Raw genomic sequence first — 13363 nt, 5'->3', positions numbered from 1 at the left:
ACGCCCGTCACCCTCCCTCCTGCCCACCTCCGTATCTTTGCCTCCCGCCCTATGCCCCGAACCTGCCCTGCCCACCCCCACTGCTGCTCCTGGCCAATCACACGCTAGCTTCTCCTGCCCGGCCAATCGGCGCTGCCCTTACTCCGCCCCCGAACCTTGCTCCCGGCCCAATAAGCGCCGTGGTTGATGGTGAGTGACGGTGGCGGCTGGGGAGCCGCTTTGATACTGCTCGAGTCTAATTCCGGAAGCTGCCTCTGAGAACGGGGCGGGGCAGGAGGGGGACTCCCCCCTCCTCATCCCCGCGCGCGCGTTTCCTCAGGGCCCACGGCTTCCCCCTCGGCGCCCGGTGCGGGGGGAGTGGCCTGCGCACGGGCGGATCGGCCCCTCGGAGGAGGCGGGGCAGCCAGAGTCAGTTGGCGGCCGGAGACGGCGGCTGGTCGGTGCGGCGGCATCGCCATGGTTTTCCTTAAACTCCGCGAGCAGGTGGGTGCGAAGGGCGGTGAAACGGTGGCGGCGGCTGCTGCTGCTGCCGCCGCCTCCCTCCTCCATTCCTGGCCCGGGCGCGCCCCCTCCGGGGAGGCCCCGCGGCTGCGGGCGGGGAGGGGGCTGCCGTGCCCTCTGTGCATGGCCGGGCTCAGTGCCCGCCGCTCCGCGCTGGGGCGGGTATGTGCTCGGTGCGGGCGAGTCTCTTATCCTGCGGCGTGTCTGTGATGGGAGCGAGCTGGCTCCGCGCTGCCTGTCCCCGCTTCCCGTCTTCTCCCGGGTAACCGGCCCAGGCCGAACAGGTGGCGGCGGGTATCTGCCCCTGCCCGCCCACATGCCCAGCCGCCCTCGTTCCCGGCTACACACCCGCTGGCCACCCTCTGAGGTGTGAAAGTGTCTAAAGGGATTAAATAATAATAAATAATAAACCACGATCACTTTAAAAAGATACCTGCCTTGCTCTCTTCGGCTCTAATGTCCCTGAGGCTGGAAGTCTGCCCTGCTTTAATGGCGTGATTAATATTCCTGATCATCCGAACTATTCAGTTTTTGTGAAATGCTGTGGAGAAGGAAGGCATTATGTTAGTGGCAAACACTGATATTGGTCTGGTGCTGTGCCTAAATCTTGCCTGCTTCCCGTGTAACACTTCCAGGATTCGGTCTGTCTTCTCAAGCTGCACAGCTAAAGCTCTGGTTCAGGCCTTCATTTCATGGCTTCAGCAAACTCCTCCTTGCTGGCCTTGACAAATCTCATCCTATTCCATGTACCCAATTAAAATGCTGCTACAAAGATAACTTTCCAGGCTTGTTTCTTTGACCACATTACAGACCTTTGTGTCCCTTCACTAGCTCTCTCTTCTACACCCCATCAAACACCATCTATTTGTCGTCTCTTCTAAGGCCCTCTCTGGCTTACTTCTCTTTTCTTATACAGTAGGAAGATGCTGACCTCCCACCTATGTTTTGCAAATAGTACCAGTTTTGATTTAGGATGTTTGTGCTTTCTACCATACCGCCCTTTGTGCATCAGTCATCTCAATTAAAAATCTACAAAGCCCACTATATTGTCCGCCTTAAAACAGTCTGCTGTGATGCCTACAAAAAAATTTGGCAGTGGTGAAGCAGCTGGTGTGCTGTGGACCACTGCTTATCATGCTAACTGGTATCTCACCATTACATTGCACTTTCTGTATATTTGTATCCGTGTCTATCATGTTTTACACTTAAATTGTAAGCTCTTTTAGGCAGGGGCCCTCTGTATAAACAAATGCAGTGCCTAGCAAGATGAGACTGAGGCTACTGAATTATAAATAATAATTGTCTTAACTGTGGTCAGTAAGTTAACAAAAACTCAGTTTTAATGGAGGACCTGAAATTTGATTAGTAAGTCTTATAAGACCTCAAATACATTTACTGTTCTTAATAGTTATTTTGGGCTTTAATTTTATGATCACTTTATATTGATTTCCTTTAACTAAGCAGAGAAGAGGAGGCCGATTTGTACATATTTATGTGACATGTAAGCACTTCATACTAGAGATTAAATTCTGTCAGCTGTACATGTACAGTATGAATAGGGCCCTACCAAATTCATAGCCATGAAAAACGCCTCACAAAATGTGAAATCTGGTTCCTCCATGTGAAATCAGGTCTTGTGTGATTTTATCCTATACTATACAGATTTCATGTGGGGGGAGACCAGTGTTTCTCAAAGTGGAGGTCCTGACCCAAAAGGGAGTTGCAGGAGGGTCACGAGGTTATTTTAGGGGGTCACGGTATTGCCACCCTTACTTCTGTGCTGACTTCAGAACTGGACGGCATACCATACCATACTATGCTGCCCATACTTCTGTGATGTTGCTGGCAGTGGCTCTGCCTTCAGAGTTAGGCTCCTAGCCAGCAATTGTCTTCTCCAGCTGCTCAGCTCTGAAGGCAGTGCCACTGCCAGCAGCAGCGCAGAAGTAAGAGTAGCAGTACCGCACTTTTACAATAACATTGTGACCCCCCTCACAACAGCTTTTTGCATCAGGACCCATACAATTACACCACCATGAAATTTCAGATTTAAATAGGTGAAATCTTGAAATTTACCATTATAAAAATCCTCTGACAGTGAAATTGACCAAAATGGACCATGAATTTGCAGGGGCCCTAAGTATGAAATAATTTCTGAAGTAATAATCACATCAGTGCAATAGCATGCAAATATCTCTTTGAATTTCATCACTGTGCAGCAGGACAAAATAGCAGTGTGATTGGAGCCTGGTCTCTGGGGACTACCACAATGTGAATAATAATTAATTTGGAGAAATGAAACAGATTTATAAGAATGTCAGTTTGCATAGATATTTTGGTATGAAAGTATACTTTCATTTCCAAAGAACGAGGGATAGAAGCATCTTTTGAAGAAAAAATGTTAAAAAGATATATTAATAGTTGGAGTTGTGTAGTGTTTGTTAACAATTGAATGCCAGTTATCGTTGAAATCAGTGCATGAGAACTTGGAAGATGTTGCACGTTGCTATGGCGTGTAATTTTTTAAGCCCATTTATTGAGTTGCATGCATAATTGTTAAATAATAGACAATTAGTTTTCTTCTTATAGTAAGAATAACCTTTGGCTATACTGCTCCTTAGCAAAACGAAGATTTATGAGATGAAAGATCTTACTCTCTTCCCAGCAGGTGGCACGATGCTCTCACCTTGCTACTCAAACAGTCATCTTTTGGATTGGTCTCAGTGATCTGCTGTGATAGCATCTCGCATGTCTCATTTAGAGTTTGTGATGCTCTACCAGTTAGGTGCCCCGTTAAAGTGTGTTAGGTTTTTTGTTTTAAAGTGTCATTGACCAGCCCCACCTGAAAATTAATGCATATTTTTGGGGGCATAGTGTTTGGAGGAAGAAGTTATTCTACGGTACCAAATTAACAGGAGCGTCAAATGCTGCATCATTTCTAGTATTGGCTGCCGAGCTATAAACTACAGCATTCAGTAACTGTAAGTTGTGGCTGTGATAAGTTTTCAGGATTCTTGTACTTCCACAAGAAAGAGTACTGACTAGCTTTATTTTATCAAGTTAATATTATGCTAAAGCAACTACATAGATCATAGTGCTGGTAATAGGTACCTAAAGTGAAGAACTGAATATCCTGACTAATTCTGTTAGTAGCAGGCAAACAAAAGGTCTTCTCTAGCATTCATTAAAATAAATGGCAAGTCTGTTAACTTCAGTGGGTGTTGGGTCAAGTCTTTAGTTGCTATCTGTCTGTTCTTTGTTCTATGAGAAACACATTGATTTCAGTCTAGTTTCTACTGGACATCTGTCTGGATTAGCTAGTGCAACCTTGTCAACAGAAATTAAGGATTGAAAAATTTAGAGTAAGGAATAATGTATTTTATTCTCCATCAGTGATCCTTCCTTAGAAGGGTCAGGTATATTTGTAGTAGAATGACAAAATGTTTGTACTGTTGATAATCTTGTAACTCTTGTGGATAGAGAACTTCTGTTTCTAGAGTATCACATCTGCACCTCCTACAAATACTAAAACAATTTGTCTAACAAACTTGTTTTGGATTGAAACTTTTCTTCTTTAATCCTAATGTGGAACTCTTCTTGCTGGGTCAGCACAGAACCAATGTTCCAGACCAGAGACACTATGCTAAAGGAGATGATATCTTTTGAATGAGATGTGAAAATGGTGTCACCAATCTTCTGCTCATTTTAAAAAACGAACTAAACTTGCCTCTCTTCATAAGAATAGAGATGTTCATCTCCATTATCCTGGCAGAAGACTAATCTGATATGTAAATTAGTTACGTTAACGTATGACAAAGTAAATACTATATTGAAGTTATTTGTATGCTGTTAGAGGTTCTGTGTTTTACTCCAGGGATGGCATCACGTCATTGGTGGGCAAAATGATTGCCATGGATTGCTGTACAATCCAATTAATAAAATATTAGATAAATGCAAGGTCATTCTCATTCATTCAGCAGAGATTGGTAACTTTCCCTAGGCAATACAGCTAGAAATGTGACTTGCTTCTTTGGACATCAGCCTATTTTATAAATGTTGCAGAGCACTTCTGATACTCTTCTTAGGTTGATTTCTATTGGGGTTAATTTAGGTTTCACTGATGACATTCTTGAGTTGTCTTAAGCTTTCAGATGATCTAGAAGGGATGTATGTTAACTGTGTAACTGTCACTCTATTCTCCAGCAGAGCTAACAATAGAAAGGAAAGGGGTTGCAGGATAAAGGGAACAGTAATAAGGTTACATCAGCCAACAGCACACACATTTTTATTGTTCCTTATTATTTAAACATGTTTGGTTTGGGTTTCTGGGCCACTTTCCTAGCTACTATTAGTTATAGCAGAAATGGGTCCTGAAGACACATTTAGAGGAGGAAAGGGTTGTGAAGTCATCCAGTGTGTAATATGGCAACATGTGTGGTTAGAAATCCCTCCATCAGGATATTTGTTGAACTCACAGGGTGAAATCCTGCCCCCATTGAAGTCAATGGCAAGACTCCCACTGACTACAGATTTCATCTACAGAGTCAAACTGGGCTTTGCAGGTCTAGCTGATGCAGCTGTGGTATCTCATAGGGCCAAAATTTGGTCCAAGATGCTTCTTCATAGCAGTTTTAGAGACGTTAATAGTTTAGGCTCAGATCCTGCATGTGATGAATGTAGCACACTTTTTGTAATGTGTAAATGCTTTTCTATTACAGCCAAGCAAATGATGAGAAAACAACCTGATGTTTAACTTTTTATAGCGGAGTATGAGTATCTGCAAATCATTGTGGAGAGTAGATCCTTTCAGTATATTGAGTCCTTTCCTTTAGTTCCAGGCTGCTTGACTAAGGGGCAGGGGCTTCTGTACAAACTTATGCTGCACTTCATGCACCTTGTTGGGTGGCATCCTAAACACATCTGGCACCAACCAGTGCTCTGTTTTTTGTGCCCATCAGTATCCTGTGCCCATCACTTTGGTGCAAGAGTGCCACATTTTCTCTAAAAGCAGCAAAGAGTCCTGTGGCACTTTATAGACTAACAGACGTTTTGGAGCATGAACTTTCCTGGGTGAATACCCACTTCATCGGATGCATGACATGTATCCAATGAAGTGGGTATTCACCCATGAAAGCTCGTGCTCCAAAACGTCCGTTCGTCTATAAGGTGCCACAGGACTCTTTGCTGCTTTTACGGATCCAGACTAACACAGCTATCCCTCTGATACTTGACATTTTCTGGAAGACGCTAGAACGGCTTAACAATTTTCGTGGGTAGTGGTTGGTATTCATATCTGCCTTCTCTCCACTTGGAATGGAGGTGACAATGCTACAGACTGCATTTACTTGTAGTTTCAGTTTACTCTGCATTCTGATATGCCTCGATTAATGAATAAAACTTCCTCTTTGTTAATCCCTATAGCTCTTTTTAGTTGTCTGAGAGAATATTTTGAGTTGTGGACTTGGTATCTTGAAAGCCAAATAGTTTTCTTGTTTGTTTTTCTTCAGAGTTCAGTCATAGAAGTATTAAGAAACTATAGATACATTGAGCAAGTAAGCAAGAGTTTACTTGTCCTATGAACTAAAGTTTACAAAATTCTAGACTTTAAGATTGTGTGCATGCACCAGAATATTTTGTCAAGTATTGCTTATTCTAAACAGGTAGATAAATGATTTTTAATTTCAGAAGACCTGCAAGACCATACTTTCCACAATAGAATCTGTTACATGCCTGTCAGTACATTTAATTTCAGTACACTTTTTTTTAACTGAAACTTGGAGACCTCTTCCATCAAAATCTATAGCCACTCATCCTGTTCTATTCTAGCAAAAGGCTGCTTGTGGCAAAACTCATTGAACACTGCTTCATTATAACTGTTAAAGACCTGGTTCCTCCTTTAAGACATCAGTATTTAAATGATCCACATCCTGGTTTTTTTTCTTCCCAGCAGGGAAGGGGAGAAGGTTAAGGCCTGTGATAGTGGACATTGAAGGTCATCTGTGCACTGCATACTTGCCAACATATTTTACTTTTCTGTTGGACTACTCATTAGGCTATGTTTAGGATGCATTATTTCCCAGATGTCAGACTCTGCTTAATGGCGAAAGGCGGAGAATAAGAAGTGGCTGCATGAGGCTATTAGGTTGACCACTTATCTCGAAAATGAGTGCCCTGATTTTTTTATTGCTCATTTATATCTTTCTCTTCGCTAAGATGAATCTTATTCATTTGGCAGTTAAACAAATGTTTGCAGTGTCCTCGTGAACACTGAATTGCTTACATGGTTGCTGTTTTCATTACTGCTAGTGTTAAACTTCATTCTTGGCATGAATTCTAAAAAGGATTAACATCCAAACTAGTTCCTTATTGGACTAGGAAGAGAAATTGTCTCACTGGGATGGAGGAGGGGGAGAAGAGGAGCTGTTCTGGGAGAGGAGGCATGGAAATACCAGTTTTCATTCTTACTTTAAACCCTGTGCAAATGTCAAATTTTGGAGAATTCATGTCTCTTCCTATTAGATTTAAGAGGTTGTTGTTGGGTTAAAAATTATCTAAAATACCAAGCAGCAACAAAAACTAACAATCCTCCTCCCAATCTCTTAACTTTTTTTTGGTTGCTTTAAAAAAAAAAAAAACCAACCCTAACCCAAAACACTCAATCCCCCACACTTAAAACTTGCATCTAAACTACATTAGACATCAAAAACATATCCAAATATTTTCCTTTCTTAGTATTTTCCTCAGACTTTCTGATAGTTGTTGCCTTTGGGTTCAGAATCCATATGCATTGACAAGATGATGTCCAGGCTCAGGTGGCTCAAAGAACGTTTTTCTTTATGGAAGAGATAGCTGATCCATCTCAGTACACAGAGCTCAGGATTGCTTCCACTCCGTGGGCCTTACATATAAAGCTATTAAGGAGTGCCTAGTGTCACAGGTTTTTACTGTCATTGAGTAAATGGACCCCAACTGGAGAGAGGGAGGATTTTGAGAGCCGCTGTCTTGGAAACAAGACCTTCTCCTCAGATGAGAAGAGATATTAAAAAAAACCTGAACAAACCCTAAACTGCAGTTTAGGCCTGCAATCTAATCTGCAGAGCAGATCCTATTGACCTCAGTGAGGCCTCTGTGAGGGCATAAGGGTCCATTTTTGCAGATCCAATCAAAGGTTTTCAGGTGTTTTTAGTAGCCAAGGATCTGAAACAAAATAAGGTGAACCAAACCATGCTTATCATACAATAAAGAGCTAACTTCATAAAAGCTTCTGGAATAATTGCCAGTATCTGCTGGAGCCTGAAAGTCATTGTGAACTTTGAACTAGCAAACTGTCCCTCCTTCCTATATGGATATTGACATCTCCTGAACCAGGGGTCAGCAACCTTTCAGAAGTGGTGTGCTGAGTCTTCATTTATTCACTCTAATTTAAGGTTTCGTGTGGCAGTAATACATGTTAATGTTTTTAAAAGGTCTCTTTCTATAAGTCTATAATATATAACTAAACTATTATTGTATGTAAAGTAAATAAGGATTTTAAAATGTTTAAGAAGCTTCATTTAAAATTAAATTAAAATGCAGAGCCTCCTGGACTGGTGGCCAGGACCAAGGCAGTGTGAGTGCCACTGAAAATCAGCTTGTGTGCTGGCTTCAGCACACGTACCATAGGTTGCCTACTCCTGCTCTAAACTGTTAGTCTGTTCATTGACCAGACTGGGGAAGAAATGCATCTACTCTTCTACTGCACTTCTTGTATATCTTCCACTTTCTTATCTCTTTCAACATTTGGCCACAGTCTTTTTCCTAATCCACTGGAATTTTGTGATGCCAAACTATTACTGTTTTACTGTTCCTACCAACTTCTTTCTACCATATTTCTTTTATTTTCCTCTTGCTTTTATTCCTGTCTTTCCTATTTCTGGAACTTGAGTGGGAGACTGAAGCTGCCTTAGTTACAGTGACTAACCGCTTTTTAAAGTTATTTATGATGTTTGTGTTTACGTAACTTACAGTATAATACAAATCATACTACTAAATTATTTGACATATTAAAACTGCAAGTAAATCTAAATAAAGCAGCTCCTCATCTTTGAGTGCAACTGATATCTTACCGTATATATATTGTAAGACTCAGACTTCAAGGCCAGAAGGGACCATCAAGATATCTAGTCTGACTTCCTTCACATTACAGATTACAGAACCTCATCCATCCACTTCTGCAATAGGCCCAAAACCTCTGAGTTACTGAAGTCTTCAAATCTTGTTAAAGACTTCAAGTTATAGAGAATTTACCATTCACTGTAGTTCAAACCAGCAAGTGACCTATGCCCCATGTGACTGAGGCAGCCAAAATTCACCCAGAGTCTGTGCCAGGTTAACCTGTGTGAAAAAGTCTTCCTGACTTCAGATATGGTGATCAGTTAGACCCTGATTGTGGGTGAGACCCACCAGCCAGACACCTGGGAAATAATCCTCTGTAGTATCTCAGAGCTCTCTGCATATAGTGTCCCATCTATGGCCATTTTAGAGATATTTGCAAATAACAGTTGTGGATGGGCTATGTGCCATTGTAGGCACCCTCATCATATCATGCCCTCCATAAACTTGTCAAGCTCAGTCTTAAAAGCACTTAGGTTTTTAGGCACCACTACTCCCTTTGGAAAGCTGTTGCAGAACTTCACTCCTCTGATAGTTAGAAATGTTTGTCTAATTTCAAACTGATGGCCAGTTTGTCTAATTTTAAACTGATGGCTAGTTTAAATCCATTTGTTCTTGTGTCAACATTAACCCTTAACTTAAATAACTCCTTTTCCTCCCTGGTGTTTGTTCCTCTTATTTATTTATATTTATATATATATATATATATATATATATATATATATATATATAGAAAGCAATCATATCTTCCCTCAGCATTCGTTTTGTTAGGCTAAACAAAGCTCATTAAGTCTCCTTTTGTAAGGCAGGTTCTCCATACTTCTGATCATCCTGGTAGCTCTTCTCTGCACCTGTACCAATCTGAATATATCTTAAACAGCAGAGACCAGAGTTGCACACAGTATTCTAGATGAGTGCCTTATACGGTGCTTTGTACAGTGGGAACAACACTTCCCTATAGGCTGGATAAAAATCAATGATTTAAAAAAAATTATTTAAATCAGTTTTTTTGGATAAAATGCCTTTTTTGAGGAAAAATCCTATCTAAAGATGGTTTTAATTAAGATGTATTATAGCTCAAAGATGTCTCATAATGGAGTAGGGGTTATAAATTCTGATTCTATAGTAAGAGACAATATATTCATGTAATATTTAAGAAAGTTTGTAAATGAGTTCCAATAGTTCATGGATTAGGGCCCCAATCTCATGAGGTTCTGGGGGTTTCTGTATAGATTATTTAGGTTAATCTTTCTGTCTACCCAATTTGACTCAATGCTCAGTCTAGAAGATACCATCAGAGATGCTTAGTTTTTCAGTTCTCAAACTGTATATTTGTGTCTCCAGATGTAACATGCTTGTTAACAGCAAAAATGTTTTAAAATAAATAAATTTAGAATTTAGAGGTGAGAAATAAAATACCTCAGCCCTGTTGTCCCTCAGCAAATTTGTGTACACAGAGTCAATCCCTTACTTCTATCTAAAAGTGCAAAGTTTCAAAAAGTTCAACAAACAGAAGATTGTTGGGGGCGGAATAGATCTGGACAAGGAGAAAAAGTCTGGAGATAAATGTGAGAAGGGAGAGACAGGCAGAGAAACAAAAGTGAAACTGAGCAGCATATTCCAGAAGTCTTGAGGTCTTTCTGAGTGTAGCCTTCATTGATTTGAGATCTATCATACCATTCTCTCACTAGAAAGGAAAACCTGTAATGGCAGAAGGCTGTAAGAGACCCAGTTTGGGAATATTTTAATGAAGTTCTTCTACCTGTGGGTAAGACAGGTATGCGTGCAAAATGCAAGCAGTGCAACAAAGAAATGCAAGGCCTGGTTGCCCTAATGAAACAACATCATGAGAAGTATTTTTTCTCAGGAGGAAGCTGCCTTGAAGATGATGAAAGGAACATGTCTGAATATGCAGGATGTTCAGGTTGGTAAACTTTTTTTTTATTTCATACGTCTTTCTTAAGGACTGCCTGTCTTCCTTCTGAACTGTTCTTGAATTCTCATGTTTGAGCAAAGAATAGAGTAACAGCTATATGGTACTATCAATTTAGATGCAGTTGTGATTTTAAAAAAAGCTGAAATAGGCGGATCTTCCTTTTACAATTTCAACTTTAAAGTCGTACTGAGCCCACGTCCAGACTAACCCGCGGCATTGGCGGGTTAAAATCGATTGCTCGGGGATCGATATATCGCGTCTAGTCTGGACGCGATGTATCGATCCCCGAGCGCGCTTACATCGATTCCGGAACTCCATCAACCCGAACGGAGTTCCGGAATCGACATGGAGAGCCGCGGACATTGATGCCGCGCCGTCTGGACGGGTGAGTACCTCGATTTTAGAAATTCGACTTCAGCTACGTTATTCACGTAGCTGAAGTTGCGTATCTAAAATCGATTTTAATACCCTAGTCTAGACGTGGCCTGAGTGTCAGTGAATGCAGTGAGTGATACTAAATGAGCAATATGATGGTAGTAATTAAATAACTGCATTGAATTACTTTGTTTAGGCGAATCCCTCCTTAACATACAGGATTCTGAAGACTATCCACCTTCAAGATCACCATCATTTTCTATAGTTTCAGAGTTACTTGCCAATAATAGTGTTTCAGTCATATGTATGTCACATAGTCACATGTATGTCACATAGCCTGTAGCAAAAAGTGTGTGTGTGTGGAGGAATCTCCATTATCCAGAAACAACCATAGATCAGTTTGTGATAAGAACCAGCAGATTACAAAAAGAGGTAGTTGATGTCAAAATTGCCCGGTTTGTTTATGCAACAAACTTTCCTTTTTGTATGATTGAGAACCCACACTTCATTAGCATGGTTCAGTCAGTAAGACCAGGATACAATCCATCCAACAGAGCAGATGTTGCAGGCAAATTGCTGGATAAAGTGTATGAAAGAGAAATTGAGCACTGTGCAAAAGGTCTAGAGGGTAAAATTGTTAACCTGAGTCTTGATGGGTGAAGCAGTGTCCACGATGATCCTGTTGTATGTGCTTGTGTGACAACAGAAGAAAGGAATGTCTTCCTTACGGAAACAATTGATACATCAGGAAATGCACGCCCAGCAGAATACTTACAAGAAGTAGCAGTAAAAGCTATAAGAAACTGTGAAGAAAAATTCAAATGTCTAGTACGCAGCTTGGTTACAGACAATGCTTTAAATGTATCCAAGATGAGAAGAAAATATTTAGAAGAGTCCCAAGCTAATAACATACGGTTGCAGTGCTCATTTGATGCACCTCCTAGCCAAAGATTTCAGTGTTCCAGAAATAAAGGCTAATATTGTCAAAATTGCAAAATACTTCCATAACAACCACTTTGCAGCAGCTACTCTGAAAAAAGTCGGAGGAACCAAGCTAACTCTCCCACAAGATGTGTGATGGAACTCAGTAGTGGACTGTTTTTGAGCGCTATATCAAGAACTGGCCAAATCTGATGACAGTTTGTGAACAAAATCGTGAAAAAATAGATGGCACTGTCACAGCCAAAGTTCTCAACATTGGCTTAAGCGAATGTTGAAGATGTGCCAAGTACCCTGAAGCCTATTACTGTAGCCTTGAACAAAATGCAGGGAAATAGGTGTTTTATTGCTGACACTGTTGAAATTTGGAAGGAACTGAGTGAGATCTTTAAAAAGAGAAATATGCAATGAAAGAGTTAAATAACAAGCATTAAGAAAACGAATGGGACAAGCACTATCTCCAGCTCATTTTCTTGCCAATATTCTCAGTACTCTGTACCAGGGTTAAACCTTAACTGCTGAAGAAGAGGAGCTGGCTATGACATGACATCCAGCAATCATCCCTCCGAAACGCCAGCTATAATAAACTTCAGAGCTAAGGGCGAACCATTCAAGAAATATGTTTGCTGATGATGTTTTAAAGAGAGTCACACCAGTGAACTGGTGGAAATCACTTAAGCATTTGGATTCAGAGACTGTTGAAGTGATAATCTCACTTTTAACGGCAGTATCTTATTCTTTCTACGCCGGCAGAAGATTTTCTTCCTTTGGACTAATTCATTCCAAATTGAGAAATCTTTGGGACCTGAAAAAGCAGGAAAGCTTGTTTGTTCTGTTCTGTTACTATTTGGTACTAATTGTTGTGTGCTTGTTTTTTGTTTTTTTTTATGTTGGTTGTGGATTGTTTTTAATTATCAGGGCACCTACTGTCTAATATGATTCTTGTGTGTTTGTGTTTACAATCTAAATATTTAGCTTTAAACTAATGGAGGAAAACACCAAAACAATAACAGCACTTTACATTTGCAACACGCTTGTAATCACACCTACCACCTGTCAGGGTTTTTTTTTCCCATGTTTTCCTCCCCTGTTGTTGTCCCCATACTACCATTCAAAACCAGTTTCCTCTCAGCCCCTTCTTGGTAGGGGCTTGGAGTCTTTCCTTGGACTGGGTACTCATATCTATTATCTCAGTCCCATTTTTGGCTTCTTTTTTAATCTGAAGACAGTTGCCTTCTGTTTGAAGAAGCCTAAGAGTGCCCAAACAAGCTATCACACAGAGTTCAGGTTGTCTTTATGGAAATAAAGCTTTTTTTAGTAAAAATTATAAAATGTTAAACATACTTTTAAACTAATATGACTAAGCAGTCAGAGTATTACCTATGGCATGGAAGGGAAAATCTGTCATTTCTGCCTCTGTGTCCTAGTAATTCTCTGGCCCAAGGAGAATCTTTGTGCCTTCTA

At 40.8% G+C, this 13363-nt stretch overlaps 1 protein-coding gene across 2 annotated transcripts in view; it reads left to right on the top strand.

Annotated features, from left to right (window-relative positions):
* Positions 1-264: 264 nt before the first annotated feature.
* The window catches only part of ANKRD28 (ankyrin repeat domain 28), a 231056-nt gene continuing 217957 nt past the window's right edge, over positions 265-13363 (top strand). Inside the window, exons 1-2 of one of the 2 annotated variants that reach the window (XM_050938324.1) lie at positions 265-483; positions 10517-10573. In XM_050938324.1, coding sequence (XP_050794281.1) covers positions 457-483; positions 10517-10573 — 84 coding nt within the window. In that variant the 5' untranslated portion in view covers positions 265-456. The remainder of the gene's footprint in view (positions 484-10516; positions 10574-13363) is intronic. The other variant, XM_050938325.1, reaches the window with a different exon arrangement.

Source organism: Gopherus flavomarginatus, chromosome 2 (genome assembly GCF_025201925.1).
Source record: "Gopherus flavomarginatus isolate rGopFla2 chromosome 2, rGopFla2.mat.asm, whole genome shotgun sequence".
In the NCBI taxonomy this organism is placed as follows: Eukaryota; Metazoa; Chordata; order Testudines; family Testudinidae; genus Gopherus; species Gopherus flavomarginatus.
Note: the sequence above shows the minus strand (reverse complement) of the source record. Positions and strands in the feature narration are given on the sequence as shown.